The sequence below is a fragment of the Halichoeres trimaculatus genome, unplaced genomic scaffold (assembly GCF_033239565.1).
Source record: "Halichoeres trimaculatus isolate MK-OKI-2021-1 unplaced genomic scaffold, fHalTri1.1 fHalTri1_scaffold_10, whole genome shotgun sequence".
Lineage (NCBI taxonomy): Eukaryota > Metazoa > Chordata > Actinopteri > Labriformes > Labridae > Halichoeres > Halichoeres trimaculatus.
In genome coordinates this window covers 28753802-28779602 of record NW_027437187.1, presented here as the reverse complement: position 1 = coordinate 28779602, position 25801 = coordinate 28753802, and the positions used below count along the sequence as shown (strand labels likewise).

At 40.7% G+C, this 25801-nt stretch overlaps 1 protein-coding gene across 2 annotated transcripts in view; it reads right to left on the bottom strand.

The window, feature by feature from the left end:
- Positions 1-25801, bottom strand: part of LOC141796902 (inositol hexakisphosphate and diphosphoinositol-pentakisphosphate kinase 1-like) — a 59230-nt gene that overhangs the window by 20927 nt on the left and 12502 nt on the right. For both annotated transcript variants that reach the window (XM_074678227.1, XM_074678225.1), the window contains exons 3-25: positions 25021-25216; positions 23223-23313; positions 22532-22617; positions 21808-21962; positions 21241-21342; positions 20974-21135; positions 19665-19786; positions 18825-18926; positions 17578-17664; positions 16427-16502; positions 15912-16021; positions 13549-13634; positions 12370-12495; positions 7990-8111; positions 5839-6021; positions 5532-5673; positions 4857-5080; positions 4200-4327; positions 3963-4077; positions 2397-2504; positions 2200-2316; positions 1353-1493; positions 1052-1160 (exon numbers count right to left, since the gene is read on the bottom strand). In XM_074678227.1, the coding sequence (XP_074534328.1) occupies positions 1052-1160; positions 1353-1493; positions 2200-2316; positions 2397-2504; positions 3963-4077; positions 4200-4327; positions 4857-5080; positions 5532-5673; positions 5839-6021; positions 7990-8111; positions 12370-12495; positions 13549-13634; positions 15912-16021; positions 16427-16502; positions 17578-17664; positions 18825-18926; positions 19665-19786; positions 20974-21135; positions 21241-21342; positions 21808-21962; positions 22532-22617; positions 23223-23313; positions 25021-25216 (2890 nt within the window). The remainder of the gene's footprint in view (positions 1-1051; positions 1161-1352; positions 1494-2199; positions 2317-2396; positions 2505-3962; positions 4078-4199; positions 4328-4856; positions 5081-5531; positions 5674-5838; positions 6022-7989; positions 8112-12369; positions 12496-13548; positions 13635-15911; positions 16022-16426; positions 16503-17577; positions 17665-18824; positions 18927-19664; positions 19787-20973; positions 21136-21240; positions 21343-21807; positions 21963-22531; positions 22618-23222; positions 23314-25020; positions 25217-25801) is intronic.

Below are 25801 nucleotides of genomic sequence, written 5' to 3'. Positions count from 1 at the left end.
TGAAATATGATTTAAGATTATCTGGCTTACCTAACAAAAAAAAAATCATAGTATAATCATTTTTTTTCTCAGTGAGTGAAAATGATGTTTTATCACTTCAGCTACAAATAACAGATTTATGTGTAACAGCTAAACCTATTATGTGCTTTCTTGTAGATTTCAAAAACATTTGATGATTTTATAAATCTTATTTTTTCATATTTTCAGAAAATAACTGTCCCACAGATGCCCTTAAAACTGATCCAACCATTTGCACCACTGTATTAAACCTACTGTTTCCATTAGATTCAGCTACTAACAAGTGACAGGTGTTAATTCAGACTAATGCCACACTGTGCATGCTTTATTACATCTTTAATAACTATAGTGTTTTTGTATCCCCGCAGAGCAATGAGCACTAAACTAGTAGGAATAAAATGCATACTGTCAGACTGTCGAAGATAAGTATGTGTAAGGAATTGTGATGGATTTACTTTTAAATCTGTCTCACTATAAAACGAATGTGCAATCATCATTTCACTTTGGTGTATTCCTGCAAAGACCTCAGAAATAAAGATAACAGTAGGACAATCTGAACACCATGCTGCCACTTTGTCACCTAGCCTGAGATATCCGTGTGCCCCTGAACGCTACGTGACACTAGGAATCCTGCAGCTGGCTGTGAACGCAACTCTCCCTGCTGACCTCTTGCCTGCATAGTTTGGAGTCTGATCCTGTTCGGCTGCTGCCAAGCTAAGCTCGGGTGGAAGCTATGTGACCATCAGAGGCAGAGAAAGAGGGGAGGGGAGGGTGATGGAAATAAAAGGGGGAAAGAAACACAAACAAAGGAAGAAAGAGAAGGAGAGATGTGGAAAAGTGGGAGGGAGAGTCACAGTTGTGACATGTGATGAAGGGAGGATCAGTGATGACAGCTGGAGATAAATGTGTTGGAGGTCAGTGTGTCTGTTGGCATTAGCTCTCTTTCTCTCTTCAGACACACATACAGGAAACACACACACATACACACATATGTACAGGAAACACACACACACACTTGGAATGAGGTGCCCACCTAGGCCACTGGTTGGTTTGATCTCAGGAGACTGGCGTGACACAGAGGGGAAGAGTCGGTGGGAGGTGCTGCCTTTGGAGGAGTGGGTGGGGGAGGTCTCAGAGAGGACCTGAGTGGGGCCATGAAGACCAGGGGTTAAACGTGAGACGGCTGCTACTATAAACCAGGGACCTGGTGTTTCTCTTAAACTTCAAATCAAAACACTTCAACATAAAAAAGAAGGAGAATGGTGTAAAGATCCTAAAACAGGAAATACAAAGAAAGGCCCGCCTGCTTCTGTCATTATTTTATGCCCTGGTACCTCCATGGAGCCCGTCTTGCGGTTGCGGATCATGGGTGACCTTCTCTGGATGTTGATTGGCTCAGAGACATGGATTGCCTGATCGGTCTGATCCTGGGAGAGGTCCTCCAGGCTGCCCTGGTTGGGCTTTTTATCTTCATTCTGATTGGTTAGGAAAAAAGAAGAAAAGGTGCTGCAATAAATCCTTATCGTGGAGTCAAAAAACGATCGGGGAGATCAGGTCACAGCTTTTGATATGGTTTATAAACGAAAATATGAAAAGCTGTTCCCTGAAACCTCTGAGACCAGCAGGCTGAGCTTTTAAAAAACAGGATAAATGACAAATATTTAGTCTGCTTAAGTAATGTTTTATGAGATATGATAAACTCAAAGTGGTGCATTCTTGTGCCAAACAACCAGTCTTTAAAAAGTGGGATCCTGTCTCTGAATGAGACAATGTAATGCTGCCAATCTTGGTGTGCATGTTAGCAGAGATAATGAAGGTACAGCCTCCTCTGTTAGTACTTCACAATTAACCAGCTTTGGAGCCCTGAGGAGCTTTTATCTCCTTCAGATACGCCAACGCACTGCCAATTTTCTTAAAAAGCAGAACCGTGTCAGACAGGCAGCCCCGATAACCATGAAAACACAGAGATAACGGCCTAAATCATTCACCTCATTTAAGATACAGCTCTGCAACTTTACATACCCACTGGTGCAGAAAAAACACAAAAATCTGACCAATTCATCTCACTGCAGGTGCATGAAGTATCAAATGTAACATACATGTTAGAAAATTAGAAGAAAGGGACTTTGTTGTAACTGGATTGCTCTCTGTTGAAACATTTAGAGAAAGTAGGACACATACCTCAGATGAAGCTGGGCGGAAGCCAAAGCCAAGAGGAATGTTCTCCTCATCTTCACATCCTTTGACTCCAGGACTGAAATGAAGCTCAACATGGAAGCGCTCCTCTGAGGAGGGGTCCTGAACACCAAAAATGGGACTAATTATAGACATGAAACTGTTTATGTCCTGAACTTTAATCACAGCCACACAGATGTTACCTTGTTGTTGTCCTCGTAGAGCATAATGACGATCTGCGTCATGTAGTTGAGTTCAGGCACGGCACTCAGGTAGTCCATCGCCTGTTTCCACTGCTGGTCCTTCTCATCCTGATGCACACAGATATGAAAACAATAAGCAAAAATAAAACCCAAAACACTAACCTCACAAAAACAAATCAGAGAGCATGACGTCAGATCCTGTATCAACCTACAACAAGGCTATGGTATCACTAAACTTTAAATATTATTTAGGACACAAGATACTTATCCTAGAAGCTGCAATAACATGAAAGTTAACCCTTTGATATTGTTTATTTACTGTATATCATACAAGAAAGAAGAAACAAGTTTAAAAAGAATAGATTAAAGGTCCCATATTGCGCAAAAATCACTTTATTAAGTCTTTTGGTGAAATTTGTGGGTCTTTGGCTTTCCTCCCAGCCCATAAAATGTGATATTTAATGACAAAACCTGTACTTAATAGTGCTTGTAAATGTAAAATCCTGACCTAAAACGAGCTGTTTGGATTTTGGGGATTTGCCGACGTCAGCGACTCCCTTTTTTGGCCAATCAGGAGCAAGGTCTGACCTGATTGGTCCACCGAAGCAGATACCCCCAAACCCCCTCCCCGCTCACTCCTCTCCCCACTGCTGAAGAGAAATCTCTCCAGCAGCAAGGAGGAGAATGCCAAAGTTGAAGAGCCATCACTGCTTTGTTTTTGGCTGTAAACAGCCACATAGTTCCATGCTCAAGCTTCCTATCTCAGAAGAAGACAAGACTAAGTGGCTAGAGTTCATTTATCAAGGAAATGTGCCAGCTACACTCAGTAAAACTGGGCATGTGTGTGCTAGTCACTTCACGGCCAACTGCTTTTCCAACTTTGGACAGTACAACAGAGGGCTAGCGAATAGACTGGTCCTGAATCCAGGTGCATTACCAACCATCCGCTAACAAACCTTGGACCCTGGAAATGTGAGTATTTCAAATGCTGTGTGCTGTGGAGCAGATGTAAGAGCTTTTCCTCAGTGCCCCCCCCCGTCTCTGGGTTAGCTCCAGAATGCTAACTTTAGCTGCCGTTAGCCTGTTGTTTTAGCCTGTAATGTTACGGTAAACAAGCTTCGCTGTTTTCTAAACATTGTGCACTCGGAGCTCGTGGCACCGCTCTCAGTGACGTGGAAGAGTGGGGCGGTATCAGCTGTGGCTCATTTACATATGAAGGCCACGCCCACTAAATCAGAGCGTTCTGAACAGAGGGGCTATGAGAGCCTGGAAACAATGCTGCTGTGCTTGATTTATTGGCTTTTTGGACCAAAACATGTTACTACCATTTCATCAAGACATCAATGCTCAATATTAAACTGCAGAAAAGGAGCAGAACATGGGACTTTTAACAATGGAAATGAAAGCTGGAGTAGGTTACCTCATTTGGCTCACAAGCAAAATAAACTTCTCCAGCTTTGACTTCAACTAAATTCATCATCCGTCTAATATAAAATCAGTAAATAAATACTAGTCATAGTGAAAAACATCATCACTTATTAATGACATGATAAAAACGGAGCGTACATCAAGCAGGCCTCCATAGCGGAAGATACTAAGCAGCGAGTGGACGTGGCTCTCGCTGGTGAAGTAGAGACGTGTGCGGACGTGACGACCAGGTGACATCACACCACGAGAATACCTGAACACCAGAGGAGAAGAAATGACACAGAGCCCAACAACATACACAAACACACACTGTTTATGCAGTTTAGCCTGTATATACATGTAAACATGCTTGTGTGAGGTGGGCTGAGTTCTCACAGGGGGTGAAGTTTGTTTACAGCCTCGTCCTCGTGAGTCCTCTGCAGGTCGAGCTGGATTTTCTTCATCAGAGGGACGCAGTAGGCCTGGGCGATATCCAGTTTCTCTGCTTTGGAGATGCCATATTCCTGGTGTATAAGCAGGATATTTCAGCTTTCATTGACCTCATGAACGAAAACATGCTGGAAACATCAAACACAAAAAGTGGCAAATGTAGCAAGGACGGCCTTTAAATAAATGAATACGACTCTTCCTCCTACTTTTGGACATTTTGAAACCTTACGGTAGTTTTTCCTTTCAGCTGACAATTTTTTAGCCTTAATGATGTTTTATGATGATTTTCATCCCAGACTCACACTCGTCTTGTGGCCTAAATCTTGCTGAAGGGCTCAATAAAGTTTGACTTTATGCTCAAAGGAAATATGGCTGCTTTCATGGCCACAATATAGCGCAATAAATGTTTAAAAGAACTGCAAATGGAATTTCTAATGTGACCCATTTGTTAACATCCCTGACTCCTTCAGATGATTTAAGCTCATCATTTAACCCTCTAAGTTTTACTTTCTGGAGCACAGATCCAACAGTTCATTCAATTTTACAACAGGAAGAGAAGCCTGAAATTTCGTCTGAAACTTCTTTACAATCTTGACCGTTAACCTGCGGTATGACGATGTCAGCCAGGGCGCGGGTCAGTCTGAACAGCTCCAGCGTATCCTCCAGCCCGAGCGAGGCGTTGTGCTGTGAGTCGTATTTGATACAGTCGTAGATGTCTGGGATCTTGCTGATGTCGTAGCGCCCGTTCTTCATGCGAAAGTCTCTCTCCAGTTTGGACCAGCGCTGCAGCATCAGCTCCAGTGTCTCGCTGTGGTAGAGCTGGAGATCTGAGGGAACAAAAACAGGATGACAAAAACTGTTTCACAGCTTTGAAACACTGGAACAATTTAATGAATGTTTCCTCAAGTGCTGTTTTCTCCACACACATAAACAAGACAAAAACTTGTATCTAGTTTGACTCTGCGTGATATCTTTGTCAACCACAAGCTTTCAGCAGCCTTCCTCGGAAGATTCATGTTTATGTTGTTGTGACTTGTTCGTCAGCTGATTTATAGATGTTTGGTCATCATTCCTGGTCCAAAGAACAGTAAAAACAGGATGAGGGGGCCTACAAGCTGTCACATACCTGAGATGCTCTCCTAAAACTCTCGGCTTTGTTTTCCAGCAGGTTCAGTTAGGACGACCAAACCGCGTAAATCAGCTGACAGGCAGGTCACAACAGTATCATGTGAGTCTTCTGAGGAAGACTGCAGGAGGTTTGTAGTTGAAGCAACGTACCTGCAGACTTGGGGTCTTCCAGCCTCTTGCGGATCTGAGAGGTGAGACTCTGGATGAGGGTGTACACCTTGTCGCAGGTTTGGACTGGATTCTGTATGACTTTCATTGAGTTCACCAGAGATGGGCTGCCAGTAGGAGCCAACTGGGACGAAATGGAAGCGATTAAATGTGGTCAGTAAAAATCAGGATTTAACTAATAAAACCTTATAAATAACAGAAAAAAATGTTAATGAGAAACCTCAAAACACTGATTTTAAAAGTAAAAACATTTCTGGTGTGTGGCATTGCACAAATTATCAACTTCAACCTTCTGATAATCGTCCTCTGTGAAGTCCTGGTCCTTCTGCATGATCTCGTGCAGCCTGGCCTTTACTTTCTGCTGGCAGTCGGTCAGAGAGTCGCTGTCACTGTCCAGCAGTCCGTTCATGTTGGCGCTCTTCACCATCTGGACCAGGATAGGTGTCAATTCCCCTTCTAGAGCCAGCAGACCCTGTGGAGAAACCAAAACGGAACTGAAGTCAAGGTTTGGCATCTCTGCTGGAACTACGCCCAGAGAAGAAATACAGGAAGGGTTGTCATCGTTTTCCCTTTGAAGAGCTAAAATAAACAAAAAAGCATATACCACCTTCTTGTTTTGTTGTTTTCTTTTTACCCTGTAACTTTTTCAAGTGTAATTTGCTATAATTTATCAAATTATACCTTAAACCTTGTTAATATATTAGTTAAACAAAATGAAACAGATCTCTTAAAGCCTGAGAAAGAATTTTTTTTTATGCAGGGAACGTTCCTTCACACCTTCATATGAAGATTCCCGGTAAAGAGTTTTTGGTTTACTGGTTTTGGTTTCAGTCTCGGCCAGAAGTCCCAGTGTTTCCCCTACCATTATAAAGGGGGGCAGCCCTCCCCTCCTGGAAGTCAAGTTAATTTTACTTTCCGTATAGCGCCAGATCACAGCAGTAGCAATTTAGAGTCCCCTCTCTCATAAATGAGGTCTATACCTTGATTTTTTAATGTAACAGACTAAACAGCCTTATGTTATCTAGTTTACATGATGGGATGTCGTTTGTACATCGTTGGGTTCACATTTCTCCTCACTGGAACTTCACCGAGCGTGAAAGAGCTCATTATCTTTAGCGCACAGTGAAGTTCTGCCTCTACGCGTTCACAGACACACAAACAGGTGAGCGCATTTACACACACACAAACAAGCTCATTCCATGTGTCAGACAGAGAGCTGGGAAAATACCACAAGAAACATCTCCCAACACTTTCTGTGTGAAGATGCAACACTAGCGCTCGTCCTACCCTCTGCTGCCGACAATGTCAAAAAATCTGGGGTGCACTGCAAAATGTAAATAAACCAGAAACCTTTGTTAAACACAGTAGAACAAAGAAAACATATCAGATGTTGAAAAGTATACATTGTAATAAGGGCTGTCAGGTGATTAAAAAAATAATCTAATTAATCACAGGATTGAAAATTAATTAATCTAATTAATTACATTTTAATCTTATATCTGCTTAAGGTCCCGAAATAAAGAATCTGAATTTCAGCACATTACAAAATTGTATTGCGTGACTAATCAAATGAATAGACAAAGAAGAGAAGGTTTGTTCAGTGTTTTTTCAACTGGCCAATATTAAAATGTCTGTGTTTGCTGCCATTAACATCTATAGACATTAATTCGATTACAGCTGTTTACTGCATCCATAGAAGTAAATTATGTTTTTTCAGCAGGGGGAGGCAGGGTCTGGCGGAGCTTGTCAATCAAAATCATGCTCATAAACTATTGTGGTGAAAGCGGTGCGCTCTTTGGGATGAGAGCTCAGCATGGATATGAGGAGAAGATGTGAGATGGCAGACGCATAGCGAGACGCTGCAGGTTAGAAAAGTTAAGACACCTCATGCTTAAACTGAAGATGTGTCGCAGTAGTTTAGAGAGAATAGCCCTATGATGAGAAAAGACAACAGATATCAAAGATTAGAGCGCCTGAAATGAGCACAATCTAAAAAAAAGTTAGTCTGTTTTTGGATCAAAGACAGTAGTAGAGACACAAAAGAAGACGGTTCACTCTTCTTGGGAAGTTTTGGTGTTTACATAGTCATAGAAAAAAAATATTTTTTGGCTCCTGAAAGATCTTTCAAGATGCTCTGAAAATGTCTGGCAGCAAATGAGTTAATCTGGGTTAATTTTTATAACGTGTTAATTTGTGGTGTAATTAATCTCTTTAGTGCATTAAAGTGAGAACCCTAATTTTAATATTTCATGCAAAATAACAGCCCACTTTGAATTTTATGGTAACAAGGCCTCTTAATTTTTTTTTTCTTTATCATGGCTCAGCAACAACCAGATTTCAAGCTTGTAGGAAAGGTGTTCTGTCTGAAATCCTTCATAGGTGAGCACTGGTTGTCAGCTTGAGTGATGTTTCTGTTCTTGAACTCTTTAAGACTCTCTACCTTTGCGAAAGCTGCTGCTGTCATCTGTACCCTGCCTTCATCCGAAGCGTAAATCTTCAGGTCGTGGCGGTATGTGCTGTGCAGGCGCAGGAGGCCACATCCTGGAAACCCAGCATAGTCACCTGGAGGATTGTACACAGTGAGGTGTCATGATTAGCTGACACGATTACTTCTCTTCATTACTGCCGAGATGGTGAGGTAGTTTAAAGAAAAGAGAAATTCAACGTTGTCTTGATTGTACCAAAAGTACCAAGCATTATTTTACAAAGTCACGTCTGATTCAGCAATTCTGCGGGTGCAACATCACTTTCAGTTCAAATGCTTTTTCCTCAGCAGGGTTGGTAACTTGTTTTTGGCTTTCATCATTTCAATTAACCTGAATTCTGTGGATTAAGTTCAAATATGAAGTGAAAGTGAAGCGAACAGATGTTGAGTGAACGCCCAAAATTACAGCAGACGGCTTCCCTGGAGAGAGATCAACAAACACGTTATTAATAACTTGATCTTGTGACATGCTATATGAACTTTTATTAATGCTCTGTAGGAGGTGGATGCATACCAACACTACAGACCAGATCACACTAATACTTCATGCACTTTTCTTTAGTGTACAGCCGAATAGCAGGTATTATGCTACAGGCCATCTTGTGTTATCATGCCTCATTTGGCAAGAGAGATCTGGGACATGTTGGAGACTTAACCCTTTTCTAGGCTCTGGTTCAGTCTAATGCAGATTTTCATTAAACAGGCAACAACATCCAAAGATCTCATGAGCAGCAGGATTAGTGTGAGATGATCCGCGTGGGCACACTGACTTTAATTTCTGCCTCCTTTGTTTGAGTGACCAAAACAACATTTGCCACGGTGGATCACCTCGAGAACACATCATTGATGCCACAAACAATCCACAGCAATCTCAATGTAGGACAAACGGCACTGCTCGCAAAGTGGAATGGAGCAGAATCATGATGAAGTGAGAGGAGAGATCGAAGCACGTTAGTGGAGACGCAGTGAGAGACGCGCAGAATGAGAGAGGAGTGGAGGAGCGGTGATGTCCAGGAAACCCTTCTCTTACCAAAGTCAATAGGGGACTCACAGCCAAGGGACCGGCGGTTACCCGCTAGTAGTTTACACAGTGCAACAACAGGTAAGAAGAGAAGAGCAGAGTTAATAGACAACACTTGTGGAGGAAAAAGAAGTATGAAAACAGTGGCTGGGGTGAGCAGAGGGCCTTGTTTTCATGAACAGAAGGGATATCTACTTTCTGCTATGCTTCAGGTGGCTTCCCTGCGCAGTCTGGGAGTGATTCTGCATGCACTAACAAAGCATTTAGAAGAAGAGCCTGTAAAATGTGAAAACACAAAGTGTTTGGAAGGTGAAGGAGAGGAAGAAACTTTATGTAACAGCCAGGTTTGTCTGCCTAAAATCAGTGCTTTCCTCCCTGTGGTTATATGTACAGACTTTGTAAACTTTTGGACCCACACATATATTTTTAAACATCTTTTTTTTATTGCCTCACTTTGCCATGACTTTAAAGCCTGGTTTACACTTGTGCTTCAGATTAATAAACTTCATACTTCTGTACCAGAGTTTTCCACAACACTGCTACTGATTGCTTTTTAACAACAGTTTTGAGCATATTATCTTAGATTGTAGCTGATATACACTCACCAGCCACGTTATTAGGCACACCTGTCCAGCTGCTAGTTAATGCATATTTCTAATCAGCCAATCACATGGCAGCAACTTAATGCATTTAGGCATGTAAACACTGTCAAGACCATCTGCTGCAGTTCAAACGGAGCATCAGAATGAGGAAAAAAGGTGATTTAAGTGACTTTGAACGTGGCATGGTTGTTGGTGCCAAACGGGCTGGTCTGAGTATTTCTCAAACTGCTGATCTACTTGGATTTTAACCCACAACCATCTCTAGGATTTACAGAGAATGGTCCCAAAAAGAGAAAATATCCAGTGAGCGGCAGTTCTGTGGGCCAAAATGCCTTGTTGATGCCAGAGGTCAGAGGAGAATGGACAGACTGGTTGGAGCTGACAGAAAGGCAACAGTAACTCAAATAACCACTGGTTACAACCGAGGTCTGCAGAAGAGCATCTCTGATCACACAACACGTCCAACCTTGAGGCAGATGGGCTACAGCAGCAGAAGACCACACCAGGTGACCCTCCTGTCAGCTAAGAACAGGAAAGTGAGGCTACAATTCACACAGCAACACCAAAACTGGACAATAGAAGATTGGAAAAACATTGCCTGGTCTGATGAGTCTGGATTTCTGCTCCACATTCAGATGGTAGGGTCAGAATTTGGCATCAACAACATGAAAGGGATCCATCCTGCCTTGTATCAACGGTTCAGGCTGCTGCTGCTGGTGTAATAGTGAAGGGGATATTTTTTTTGGCTCACTTTGGGCCCCTTAGTACCAACTGAGCATGGTTTAAAGTCCACAGCCTACCTGAGTAATGTTTCTGACCATGTCCATCCCTTTATGAGCACAGTGTACCCATCTTCTGATGGCTACTTCTAGCAGGACAACCCTCCATGTCATAAAGCTGGAATCATCTCAGACTGGTTTCTTGATCATGACAATGAGCTCCCTGTACTCAAATGGCCTCCACAGTCCCCAGATCTCAATCCAATAAAGCTCCTTTGGGATGTGGTGGAACGGGAGATTCTCATCATGGATGTTCAGCCGACAAATCTGCAGCAACTGTGTGATGCTATCATGTCAATATGGACCAAACTCTCTGAGGAATGTTTCCAGTGTCTTGTTGAATCTATGCCACCAAGGACTAAGGCAGCTCTGATGGCAAGGTGTATCTAATAAAGTGGCCGGTGGGTGTATCTTGCCGTTTACCATAAAGCAACTATTAAAAAGAAGACAAGAGAGGATACATCTGTGGAAATAAACCGTACGGCTGATGTACGGTGAATCTGAGAATGTTGTTTCTATAAACCAGGCTTTAAGGTGCATTTTAAGGCAAATTTCCATCAAACTGCATCTCCGTACATCTGGATAACACAGCCATTCAACTGAAGCTCTAAAAAACTGATTCAACACAGAGAAAGATTTTGGAAAAGGCTTATTTCAGTGTTAAGTTGTTAAAACAGATGAATCACTTGAGTCAAATAAGGAATCAGATTAACTTCTTTTCATTGTCTGTGTGTGTTTGTGTGTCTGTGCCCCAGCTGTGTGTACTCGTGGACTATGAATGCTGCTTGTCTTAGTGAATTAAACGACCACCTGTTCCTGCTCTGACCCTGCTTTGGGTCTTCTACAGAGTTGCCTCCTCTCTCATGCAGACTGATGGTGGGTCTCTTACCAGCAGCTTGGAGGAGGGGGAGGTCAACACCGTGAAACATTTATTTATATTAGTGAAAAGCAAAAATGTTGTCATATCATTCCTCCTGTAAATGTCTGGTGGGAAAACTTATTCCTGGGAACTGTGGGTGCGTTTTGGTTCCAGTCTAGACATTTAGGCAGCTTTGCTTTTTTTGGCAGTATCCAAGATTAACGATTCGTTTTTTAAAGATTTTCCCTTGTTGAACTATCTGCTGTAAACCATCAACAGATTCTACCTGATTTTTTCTGAAAAGCAATAAAACATGCTCTACTTGATACCCCTCTGGAGAAATAACCTTTTACTAATTGCAACCTAGAATATTGATCTGAAGAAGTAAAAAGAGAGCAGTTTGTAAAGAAAATACTGTTTACAACTAGAGACTGAAATCTATTTTAATGCATCAGCCCTGATGTCTCACCCTCCTCTGCTCTCATTCTGAATGAGTTGTTTGCACACTGGCTCTTACGTCTAAGAAAGCAAAGACAGAAAAAAGAAGGATCCAGTGGCGGTGAGAAGCCTGAAAGTCTGGCTTGTCAACTCCAAAATAACCTCCACCTTTGACCCCTCTGACACAACGTATGTCAGCAACGCAATGTTGACACTGCACACTGCAGAGCTCGCAGTAACTGAAGAGAGGAGCTGGAAATAAACTTCAATAAGCCAAAGCAAACATGGGAGGACAGACTGAGCTGTCACTGTTTTCCCTTCTGACGACACTCAGTAAAACTGTCGTCTAGCGATGTTTTAAATGTTGGTGTTTGACACTTAGTTTGTATACTAGTAGTATCATAAAAAAAAAAATAAAGAGAGATGTGATAGCCTATTTGTGCTGCTTTTTGTGGACTGAATGTTTTTTAAGTCTAAGTCCACAGTTTTTACATTATTTCCAACTGAGAACAGAAAAAAGGAAGAAATCAATCAAACCTAATTATACCCAAGAACGACAGGGCAAGAGAGGAACAATCCCTTATGATCACAACAGATGTGACTTAGTGTGTGTGTGTAGGTGTGTCTGACAGGTACCTTGACCTCCAGGGTACATGCAGCGAAAGGCTCTGCCGAGCTCTTCAGCCTGAACCCGGCCTGCAGGCGTCAGCTCGCCGCCCCACTTCAGCACAAGCAGCAGAGACGGACCTTCCTTCTTTGAGTCTAAAATCAGAAGAGAAAAAATATAAAACACCTTCAAAAAGTTTTAAAGTGTTTCCCTAAAAGCTTTCACTCATCAACCTGATAGAAAACATGTACAGGAAAGCCTTTATGTAGCATCTTTAAACGAAAAGTTATTGTGTTATAGCAGCTGGGAACAAGCTTTTATCACCCACTAGACTTGAGCACTAATAAACGCATCATGTAAAAGTCCAGATTAGATCCAAGATCTGGTTTGACAAAAAGATTTTTTTGAAGAGAGATGAAAATTAACACAAAATAAGCCCCTACAAGTCTCCAGAAAGAAATGAAGTGTCTCAGCAAAGACTCACACCTGAAAAACTGATTAAAAGTGATTTTAAAAAAAAAGAAGAAAAAATAAAACGAGCCAACAACACACGAGTGAACTCCATGACAGATTTGTGTCTCTGAGGTCAAAAACTGTGGCTGCCAAGTATTTGTGGAACAACCTCCTGTCTGATAAAGCAGATGTGATAGTGGCAAAAAAGTCAGTATATCTACCATGGAGTTCTACACTCATTCAACACTATTAGAAAAAAAAAATCCAGCACTTAATGGCAGCACCTGCAGCCAAATAACTTGTAGCACTTTGTTGCACTGGCCAAGGTTTTCCTTCTGTCTAAATTCTTGCTTGTGTTGTACGTTGCTTTAGACAAAAGCATCTGCTAAATGAAACTGTAGCACTGTAAAAAATAAAACTTGTTGGGCTAACAGCAGGCCGGGGCCTAACAATGCTATCATTGGGCGAGAGGTGGGGTACACCCTGAAAACAGGTCGCCAGACTGCCACAGGACTAACATGTAGAGATAGGCAACCATTCTTGTTGACACACACACACGACAACAGGCAGTGGCGTGCAAACACTTTTTTAAGGTCAGGGGCGAAAGGAAACGAAAAGACACTCAGCGCGTTATCATGACCTAAAAGAGCAGTAAGTTCCTCATATTTTCGAGGGAACTTTACCACGCCTTTGCATCCCACGCGGGCAGATAATATGTTTTGCCTGCCAGGAGGGCACTTGTGGAGGTCTCTTACCTTCTTCTTCACTTGAAGCTTTGGGTTGCCCATTACGCAGGTAGGTCAGCTGGACTTTCCTGTTGATACCTGAGAAATGGCCATACCTGGAGACAGAAGAACACACACACAAAGCAGACAAAACACAGTTTGATGTACACTTTTACAAACAAACATAAGCAGGAAGAATTCATCCACTTTATCAGAACATCTGACTTTTCTCAAGGCAGCACTTTCCTCAACCTGCCTCTGGTGATACCAACATCAACGTACCAGTTACGGTTAATGGTTTAATAATAATCCAGTCACTCAGCGGATACTTTAGGTCAGCTAATTAGCTTTACCTCTAATGGACCTTGGGGTTTGATTCCAGCGTGTCACTGTGCACATGTGTAAGGACATTAAAAAAAGAGTGTGTGTGTGACGGATGAAAATCAAAACCTATTTTAACCATGTTGTTAATCTTCAAAACACACACACACACACACACACACACACACACACACACACACACACACACACACACACACACACACACACACACACACACACACACACATACACACACACACACACACACACACCAGGAGGAGCGTCTACTTGCCAAGCACGCTCTGCTTGAGTAAGAATTTAGCACATCCTGCGGACTAATGACCACATGGTGTTCTGTAATGGGACGGGCAGCTGAGTGGACGCCTCAGAGAGCCACACGATGAGGGACACTGAAGCAGGAGAAATAACTCTGGCAGGGAGCCAGAGGATCAGAGCCGCTGCTGAAGACCGACACTTTAAAAAGATATAAGGTCAGGTGTGCTTCAGTGTTTTTTTAACTACCACAGCAACTTAAAGCACAATTTGTTTCCATATAAATTCAATTTTATTTAAATTCAATTATTTTTATTCAACTTCATTCAATCTCATTATTAATTTCAATGTTAATTTAAATTCTTTTTTTTTCTAAAAAAAAAAAGTTTTATCTTAATTAATTTATTATAATTTTTGCTGGTTTTGTTTATTTTTATTTAATTTTATCTAAATAAATATGTTTATTAATTTTCTAAAGTTTAATTTATTTAATATTAATTAAATTAATTAATTCAATTCACTCAATTCCCATTAATTTTATTTTTGTTCTCACTCACTTCTTTTATTTTTTACACTATTTTATTTTTTTTATTAATTTAACTGTCATTTAAACCTATTTCACGTAATTCCTAATTATTTTATTCTGATTTATTTTATTTACTCATTTTTTAAACTTGATTTAAATTCAATAAATTTTGTGTTTCATTTTTTTTCACTAATATCGAATCATTTCATTATTTTAATAATATTATTGCACTTTTTTCATTTTACTGATTTTGCTGCATTTATCTAATTTTTACTTTTAAGTGTTTCTTAAGACTCTTCTCACCTCATACACACATCTGTCAGAGAGGTAACCTATGCACGTGAAGCTCTTCTGAGGAGTTTACAGCTGGTTATGGACCAGACTGGTAGTTTAAAAAGAAAATCTAAAAAGTTTGATACCTTTGATTTTAAAACAATGACAAAAAAAACTTCTCTTACATTCTTCAGAGGCTACAACTTCAAGATTACTTCCTGTTCCACTCATTTGAATCCCTGAGAAAATGAGCGCCAGAAAAACCTGCAATGAATGTTTACATGGATGGAAGTCACGAGGAAGGAAGACATTAGGAGATTAAGAGTCAACCTGGTATGTAGTGAGAACCACATGCGCACAACTAGCACATCACACACTGATTACATACACAGGAACACAGAGAACGCATCAAATACATCAAACTGTGTATGTGTCCACTGTTAATGGCTACGAATGAATGGATGTTAATGGAAAATGATACACTCAGTGCTCAAAACATTAGGAAAACCTCACAGGGGTGAATTTAGATTTCTAAACTTGCACTAAATTGACTTTTAACCCACTTCTTACTTTTTAAAACTGCTACAAGCAAAACAGCTGAGCTTTAACCTTTATCTCGTCGATGCCTGGTTATATAAAGGTGTTCCTAATGTTTTGTACACTTTTTTGAAGTAGACCAAAGAAAAGGAGGGTGGAAAACCTCATCCTTTAAAGAGAGAAGGGAGAGGGTGCGTACTGAGTGTCATTCAAGCTGGATTCCCTTTTAGAGAGAAAGAAGGAGGGATGGAAGGGGAAGGGAAGAGAAAGACAGAGGAAGGAGGAAAAAAAGCAAAGAGTTAGAGACACAGGAGGGAGGAAGGAATAAACATGTGTCTGTGAGTAACGACTGAACCCAGGTGGAGTGTGGAGACATGAAACTTTGCATCATGAGCGGATGGCTGAGGATGAAAGATGATAACTGAGAGGACGATGGAGTGTGTGACTGATGCTCTTCACTCACATCTCCAGGACAGTCTTGAGCTGCTCTAGTTTGGATTTCTTTTCTTCAATCTCACAGTCAGTGTGCTGGCCGAGTTCAGCCAGCAGCAGCCGGGCAATATCCAGCACTTCCTGGAGACAGACGAGATTATCCTTCATTTGGACTCTTATCTTTTTAATTTTACTGTGCAGAACAAACAAACACTCGAGCTCTGCAATTCTGACAAAACTGATGACAGAGTTAGAGATGAGGCTGGTAGCACAGAGGGTGGCTTTGTAGATTAAAAATGATGATAGTTACAGGATGAATGCAGCGTGGGACTGGATTTAGACAGCTGAGTGTCAATATTTAGACAACAGAACAACAGTGTTTTTGTCTCATGATAATGATTATATGGCTTGATAAATGCAGCAATAACTGGATCCTCTGGAAACCGTCATCATCTTTAAAAGTCATAATCTGGGAGGAACAAACAGGAAGACGAGGAGGAGTGCGAGAAAAAGCTTTCATGAGAGATTAAAATCAGCGTCACTCACCTGGAGCTGTTTTGGCTTCTTCAGCTTGAGCTTTCCAGACTTGTAGCCTCCATACTTGTCAAACAACTCGAAGAATCTGTGCAAGAAAATCATTATACAAGGTTTGTAAGATAACCAGCTGAAAGCAGTGAGATTTTACATTTAGAAAATCTAAACTGTGTGGTAATATCCCCTCTTCAAGAAAAAAAAACCTTTAAGGTCCCATATTATACAAAAATCACTTTATTAAGTCTTTTAGAGATATTTGTTGGTCTTTGACTTTCCTCCCAGCCCACAAAATGTGATATTTAATCACAAAACCTGTATTTAGTAGTGCTTGTGAATGTAAAATCCTGACCTAAAACGAGCTGTTTGGATTTTGGGGATTTGCCGACATCAGCCATTCCCATTTTTGACCAATCAGGAGCAAGTCTGACCTGATTGGTCCACCGGAGCAGATACCCCCAAACCCCCTCCCAGCCCACTCCTCTTCAGCAGTGGGGAGGAGAATGCCAAGGTTGAAGAGCCATCACTGTTCTGTTTTTGGCTATAAACAGCTACATAGTTCCATCATGCTCAAGCTTCCCATCTCAGAAAAAGACAAGACTAAATGGCTTGAGTTCATTTATCAAGGAAATGTGCCAGCTACACAAATAGACTGGTCCTGAATCCAGGCGCATTACCAACCATCCGGCAACAAACCTCGGACCCTGGAAATATTGAGTATTTTAAATGCTGTGTGCTGTGGAGCAGATGTAAGAGCTTTTCCTCAGTGTCCCCCCTATCTCTGTGTTAGCTTCAGGATGCTAACTGTAGCTGCGATTAGCCTGTTGTTTTAGCCTGTAATGTTACCGCAAACAGGCTTCTCTGTTTTCTAAACAATGTGCACTTGGAGCTCGTGGCGCCGCTCTCAGTAACACGGAAGAGCGGGGCGGTATCAGCTGTGGCTCATTTACATATGAAGGTTACGCCCACTAAATCCTGAACAGAGGGGCTATGAGAGCCTGGAAACAATGCTGCTGTGCTTGATTTATTGGCTTTTTGGACCAAAACCTGTTACTACCATTTCATGAAGACATCAATGATCCATATTAAACTGCAGAAAAGGAGCAGAATATGAGACCTTTAAAGAAAAATGTGCAAAATCTGAAATCGGAATCCAAGAGCTTTACCGAGGATGTCGGACCTCCATCTTCATCTTTTGCTTTGGTGTTCGGTCTCCATGGCGGATGATGGCAATAACACAGCGCAGCTCCATCCTAGATGAGTTTGGAAAGTGAAAACTTTAAAAAAAAACAGAAAATATGAAGACTCTGCTATGTTACTAAATAAGACCTTATCAACCCTGGACATACACTGCTCCTCATGGAGTGTTTCCCTATCACCAAGACTGTTGAAGTTTCAAAGTTAGAGTGAAATCAAATCAGTGTAAGAAAGTTCCTGGTGCATGGATGTTTGAGTAAAAGAAATGTCAGAAAATGTTCTTGTTTAGATACTTCTCTACTCCGTACAAAAAATTCAGGTATCTTTATGACTTTTACTTTACTATATACTTTATTTTAGACCCTTAGGTCCGTATAATTTTATTCATAACAAAACAACAGATACTGGTTAAAAAAAAAAAACTAAAAAAGGAAAAACACGGTTCATATGTTGACAGCAACTTAAAACACAAAAAGACATTTGTACCAATGTTTCCAGTAGCAGGATGTAAGCATTGTGTGAGCTGAGTAAGTGGCATTTTCATTTCATTGTCTGAATTGACCAATAGACCTTTGAGTTTGTACCTGTAGCTTCTAAGAACAGCATAAAATGTGGGCACATTGTTATAAACAAACATGTGACTTTCACTCGTCCATTAAGGATGTTTAAGAAATATTCTAAAGGCATCATTATAAGCTACCTGTACCTTTTTCATTTTTACTTTAAAGTAGTTGCACCATAAATGTGCAGAGTACAGTGAGGTACAGTAGGCTCTAAAAAGCTCAGTTTTAATATTTTCTGTACACATCTAAAATTTACGAGCTAATATATTAGCTTTTGCATTCAATTTACAGTACTGACGCTGGATATCATCATCACACAAATCACTTCTGACAATGTGCCCCAGGTATTAGACTTTTTCCACTACAGTGAGGACTTGATCAGAGAGAAAGGATGGAAACTGCTGCTTCTGATCATCTTTTGTTCTTAGTTTCAGTATCACTTTTTATAATCAATTTGTACTGAAAAGAAGACAAAAACACTTGTTTAGTTTTCCAATTTTGTTGTGCATTCTTTTAAATTTCATTGTTAAGTTATAAATACAGGTTTGTTGTACAAGAGTCTTCAAGTAAAAAATGAACTACACTATTTTCCAGGCTGTCCAGAAACCCTGAACCCTGTTAATATACTATCTTTGTCTATTTTCAGTACGTACATGGTTCCTGAGGTTGTAGGGACGATGGGGATGTCTTCAGCCTCCATGGGGATGGACCAGGGGATGTGGAACTGAGGAGCTAGCTCCCTCATCACCATGTTCCTGTGAAGTACATGACAGAATGACAGACACCAGAGTATTAAACAAAACTGATCACTCATATGAGTATTGAAATACAGACTCATAACAGCCTATAGATGATATTCAATGGTGTGTCTTAAGTTTTCCAGATTTACTTTTTGGAATTTGCACTGTAATCTGTTTCAGCTTTCCCTCACACTTCGAGACATTCTGCTGATGCTCGTGTCCATGAATGGGGAGAAGTTGTTTTCTTGGTCTGTCTTTTTATTCCTATCATCTATAAGTAGTCAGTCGCTAAGCTTCAGCGCCTGGGGGCTAAGGTAATAAATCAGAAACTAACTCACTATGTTATGCTGACAACAGCAGACTCACAGCTGTCTGAGGCTTTGGATAATTTACAACATGGCGACTCTAAAGAATTGTTTACTTTGGACGTTCAACAAAGGTTTTAGGGATTAGAGCCAGAGATGTCAGGTAAGCCATTTTGTTTGGATATTTTGAATGCATTTATGTATTTAAGTAAGAGAAACATTCAGTGAGAACAAAAAGATAGGAAAGAGCACTTTGGACAGGTTGTATTTTTTATTTCTGCTGTATGTTGACACAGTTGATATTTGATTTGAATTCTGAATCTAAATCAATGCCATTTTTTTCTGATATGGTCTTAGGGTTAAAGCCTGAAAGTCAAACAGGTCCACTTAAGATTTAGATTGTATAGTCAGACAAAAAGATCAAACTGTGTGAGCTGATGTCACCTACCCAAGGACTTTGGCACAATCGTCATAGTACTTCATGGAGTTTTTGACGAAGCTGAAGCCGTTGACGTCACAGACGTAGGAGTGACCGTTGGCTCTGAGCAGGTCGAACCCACACACTGTTTGCTAAACAAAAGAAACACCACAAAACTGAGTTAAAATGAAAACAATTTTGAAATGAAAATCTCAGACATGTAAGCCAGAAAAGATGAGACTTAAAAGAAAAATGAAAGACTAGAATACAGTAATAATACAAGTTTTGACAGGCAACAGATCGTACATCAAGAGTAGAAAAACACTTAATTCTATTGACACACCAAACTGAAAAGTTCACCTTAGATCATTTCCTACTGGTATAGTATTATCCAAACATTAACATGTCTTTTGTATGTCTGAGGTTAAGTAACGTATGTGTGTGTGTTTGAGAGACTCTGAAAGTCAAGTTGTAAAGAATCAGTCTTCATTTTGCTTTCATATTTCATGACAAACTGTCACCTTGCACCCAGCTGTCAATCAGCTCCGTTGAGCTCCTAAATATGCAAACGGTGCATGACGTCTCAGTGTCAGCCCATGAGTCGTACTGTCTTTAAAACATGAGTCATAAAAACGATTCACCTTTTGTACGGAGTGTGTGTATATATATTCCTGAATGGTGCCTCTAGTGGATCATGAAAGAACTGCAGTGTTTGTGCACTTTCTTTCTACGTTTATAACTTCTTATGCCAGAGAGCGACTCATTTGTGGTTTAAATCAGCATCTGCTCCTAAATAATAAACTAATTTGTGTACATTTGATTTACTCACCTCTTACTTCCATTCATTTGTCAGTTTAGAAAATCTGTTTGATTACCTAACTAGCCAAGACACAAAGATGCAAATGGACGCCCTCAATGAGCAAAATGTTTGCTAATAACTCTACATACTAACAATATCAGGAACAGGTTGATTTGAATTATTCTTACAGCTGCCAGATTCAGAAAGTTAAGCTTCTGACAGCTTCTGAGAGAACATTACTGTTTGAAGATTATGTGTTAATATGAAAATATCTAATATCAAAATCTTCTCCACATTTGAAAGACTCTTTTGTGTTTGAGGTCTTCAGTTTTTAGGACATTTTTTCAGCACTTTTAAAGTGGGTTAATGAGCTGAGAAACTTTTGTTTCACTGCAGATAAAAAGAAGCTGATGTGCGCTTTATGTTCGCTACAAATGGATAACTGTAGATTAAAAGGTATTACAAACTAGAAAGAGGACAAAACAAGTACTACAAGCGCATACATATTGTACCTTTGCTGGTTTTTTTTGTGACTTTTACCTTAAAGGCCAGGCAGACTTTGCGGGCCACCAGTTTCTCCATAGCAGTCAGCATCACAGGGTAACGGATCTCCTTGCCCTCACTGTCCCGCTCCACCTTCCCATCAAGGGCAGGAGATTTCCTGGCCTCTGCGTGGGCGTAATCTGGACCCACTGTGTACACCTGAAACAACACAAAGACCGAGCCTCAGAGACACATCTCAGAAAGACTGAGCTTCATGTCTTCATATTCAACAGATGTTAAAAGCGACGTGAAACTGAACGGTACCTTCACATCAGTACCATCTGTGGGCATGAACTCCTCATAGATGTAGGATCCAGTCTTTCGCACGCTGCTTTCTGGGGAGTAGACACTGCTACGACTCCCAATCTGCAGCACAGAGGCAGAGAGAGACAGAGGAAATGTAAATGTTTGAGTCATCCTGACAAAAAAAAAAAATTAAAACACAAAAAAATTATTTGAGGTTGATGTAAAATTAGTCCATCAAGTGTTGCAAATGTTAGCAGAGCTACAAAATGACATCCATAATCTATGCTTGTCTACATCTGGATAGTAGAGCTTTTTAGCATTATGCCAGTGGCCACTACAGCCCAAAATGTGGATGAGTTGTTTAGACAACTTGTAAACCTTAGCAGACCAGCTGGCGTGATGATGTTTAACTGTTGCAATACTAAATTTTATTCCAAATGAAGCAAAGATTAGCCAATAATTGTTGCCAGTTGTATGACAAACCTGCTTTCTGAACTCTTGTTGCTTCTTTTTAAAGAATCTCTCCACAGAGAATCAGCCAATCACTAAAATGAACTCTTCCTGCACTTAAAAATAGACAGCTACCTTCCTGAAGAGTCTCTGGCTGCCTCCACCAGCAGATGTCGGGTAATAGATGTAGACATTGTGGTCCTCAGCGCACACAGGTTTCTCCACAAAGGGTTTAGGAAAAACCTCCCCATTAACCTCAACGTGGTCCTCCACCTCCACCAGGTTGCACTCTGCACAGAGGAAGGATAATTTCAACAGAAGTCAAACTTAAAAGGAAATTACACATTTGTGTTGTGCAGTGTGGAGAGCAGATATTGGTTTTTAAATTAAAAACAAACTCTGATCCCATTTTTCAACTACTGAATCTTTTATTACCAGCTGTCCTGCTGAATTCACAGTCCTTTCAAACTAAAAAGTCATTACAGCAATAAATCCATTAAATGTTTATTTTTTCTTTCTATTATCAAAGCTTTAAACATGTGGCAAGGGGAAGCTTCTTATTCAAAACAGATAACTGACAAGTTTTGCAGCACCCTCAATAATAAAAGTGCATAGGAAATACTGTTATAAACATTTGGTAACTTTTTGTTTAAACACAACTTCACACATCTAAAAAAGAAAACAATGGGAGAAATGTGTTTACACTGTCTAACAGTTCAGAAAGGTCAGCTTTTTATTGATAATGCAAATGTTTTATAGTTTCCCCAGGAGCTGGTGACTTATCTTTAGTTTTATAACTATTAATGAGAGCGTTCATTGTTAAAAGCTTCTTAAACACACAGCAGGAGCTCCTCCTCACCTTCAGGATTGTCAGGGTCTCGGTTCAACACCCCGTAACGAGGCAGGTCAATGCCCTCTTCCTGCAGGATCCGGTACACTTCCCTCCTGTTGGGAAATCAAACACCTTTATCAACAACCCTTAAAAAATACAGCACAGAGCAGCCCTTTCATTAAACATCCTAAACATATCAAGAATCTGGAAAAAAGTAGTTCTGTTATATTCATCCATCCATTCATTCATTCATTCATTCAGCTGATAAAGACAAGAAAAAACATTGCAGCTACGTGCTGATTACATCAGAAATTCAGCTGCTGCAGTTTATCGAAGGGGATGAGCTGAATCGCCATGAAGATGTTTGATTTTAACGAGCAGGTGGCAATCGGACACGCTACTTCAAAATGATGACCACATCATCTGCTGACAGCTGGGAAATGAGCTCGAGTGGAGCTGATTGGCAATCTTAGTAGATTGTAATAATCATTGTAAAAATTTTAAATAAAACAGGACATGGAAAACAATGCCAACTTTTGCAGTTACAACAAACAAAAACACAGGATCAGGATCAGTGTGCTGAATTCAATGGTGAAATGATCAGTTTTGAATATTTTTTCTGCACTTTGAAACATTCATCAGACACTTCTTTGAAAAAAATAAATGAATGAAATCGATTCGATGCCCCTCAGATGTAGGTGTACTAGCTCAGCTGTACCTGTCCTGGATGAAATACTGCATGTTGAGGTCATTGATAAGCAGTGGGTTCCTCAGGTTGGCGTACTCCACAGCTTTGTCCAAAGGGAAACCTGAAAAACAAGTGACAGTGACATACTTTTTAATATTTCTGTCAAAATAGGTTTGGAAATTGAAAAAAATAAAGCAGTTTTATTTCCTTTTTTTTCTCCTTTGTTGCAGGGCGCTGCCCTGTTGTGCATTTGAAGTGGATCATTGTGTTGTATGGTTCATTTGTTGGTCGTGGACACCAAACTGGTTTTGTCTTCAGTGATATTTTTACTATTTTTACACCTGTGTTTGTCTGGAGATCCTAAATGTAACCATGGCTGCATTGTTTACATTAGAAATCAGCTGTTAGCAGCCTGTAGCATGTCAATGCTAACTGGTGCAAGGCCTGATGTTTTCCCACAGGGTGAGGAGAAGGAGGTGAGGAAGACGTGCTGGTTCTCAGGTGTGAGCTAAGAAGTGATGACATCCACCTGTCCTTCCATCCATCGTTATTGGGAACGTAAGATCTATCTCCAATAAGATGGACCAGCTAACCATGCTAACTCAGCAACAGAGGGACTACCAGAAGGCAAAGTAGCATCATGCTATTCACAGACATGGCTAATGGAGCTAACACTGGACATGAACGCCACATTGGAAGAGCTTCACCTGCTGTGAGCAGGCAGGATCCAGGAGACAGAGACTGAACAGACTGCTGACGAAGCTCAGTCCTGGACCCTGTGGAGGTGGAGGCTGGCTGACTGGACAATGATGGACAAGCTGTCATCATCTATTTTTTTATGGACTTTTTTGCACTTTCTATACACTTTCTTACTTTTGTTTTCTTGATTGCTGCTGTGACTTCTCCTGAATTTCTCCTCAGGGATAAATTAAGTATTTTCTATTCTATTTTTATATGTCACCTACTGAGCAGATTGATTTTTGAATGTGTAACATTGATGTTGTTGTGTTGTTGCTGTCATGCTCTGTATTAAGGCCAGAGAGAAATGGCAGCAGGGAATACACTCAAGAGAAAAAAACTTTTTCAACCTCTAATAATATTTTTACAGTAACAAAAACATAAGCAACAAAGGAATCAGAAACTTCTTCCCTTTGAAACAGACATGATAAACATGCGGCACCCCTGTCACTCAAACAAACAAGACCAATCAGTGTCGAAGGGAAATACAACCCTGCTCAAATACAGTAACATTTCCCTAAAGCGATACAGTTTAAGCTCTTTAGAGTGGTATTGATTTCTTCTCTGCCTTTATAAAGCACGCAGAGTCAGCTGAGGAACAATATTTAGGCTTTAAATAGATGTTTCCACTGCCCCCTGCACTCATTGTTTCCCTCCAGCAAGTTCCCATAAACGTCTGAGATCACTGCCAGACATGCTGACACAAACCTGGCACACTTCCGAATACATGACTTCTGAGTTTCTTCCATGGGACAATGTTAATGTACTGTTCAACAGGGGTTTAGTCCCTGCGGGACTTCAGAAGTAGAGAGAAAGAAGATTTTGATGTCAGAGAAACAGACGTGTGTTTTTTCCTCTACGTTGGCTGCATACAGGTTAAGGAAAGTTTTCTGAAACTATTCTTGCAGGGCTCTTATTTGTGGTTTAAAACCTGCAAGTGTTTTATCATTTGTAGCAAAACATGATGCAACCGCAGGACACCGAGGGTAGAGACTAAAGCAACTGAGTCTTTCTGATCTCTCCCCATCTCCTCCTTGTAACTTTTTCTCCTCCTGCAGGGAGACGTTTCTGACTTGATTTGAAACATTACCTTTGGAGTGAAAGGAGATGAGGCAGTCGCACAGGGGCCAGTTCTCCACGGGTTCCTCCAGGATGACCTCCTCGGGAAATATCACAACGTTGATGTAGTCGAACTTACAGAGGCGCTCCAGGATCTGAGTCATGGGCTTGGATTTGGACTTCTTCATCATGGCGCAGATGCCCACCACGATCTGTCGCTCTGGGGGCTGGAGGAGGTTAGGGAGGAAGATAAGTGCAGAGAGAGAAGGATGGGGAAGGATGAAGGGTTAATTGTAGTGTCATTTCAAAGAAGTCTGCATGCAAAGCTTTGAGTTGTCCTGTGACTGAGTGATTTTTGAACACTGTGACTGAGAGTTTTGCAGCTTTTATCTTTTGATAAAACCTTAAGGGAGCCTTGAAAGAAACTAAGAGTGAGTCATTTTTCAGATTATCCTTTCCACACAGCCTAAATTTCATCACTCAGTGTCTTTGGTCACATCTATACTTGTTTTGAGCACACGGTCTGAATCATCGGATGTGAATCCTGGTGACTTTGATGGTCTGTTCAGCACCTTCAAAGGGTCGTAAGTGAAATTCCTCAACATGCATAAAACAGATCTGCCTTACTGAGCACATAATGAAAGTAAATCTGTGATTTGTATATTATTTCTTTGTTGTAACAATGCATCTTGGCAATAAATCTGATACCACTGGAAGGTTTGTTTCTTTTTTTTAAATTGAGTTACATTTGTAAAGAAAGATGCATCTGAGAGATGAGCAGCAGAGCTAAGTATGTGGGATGCGCCCGAAGG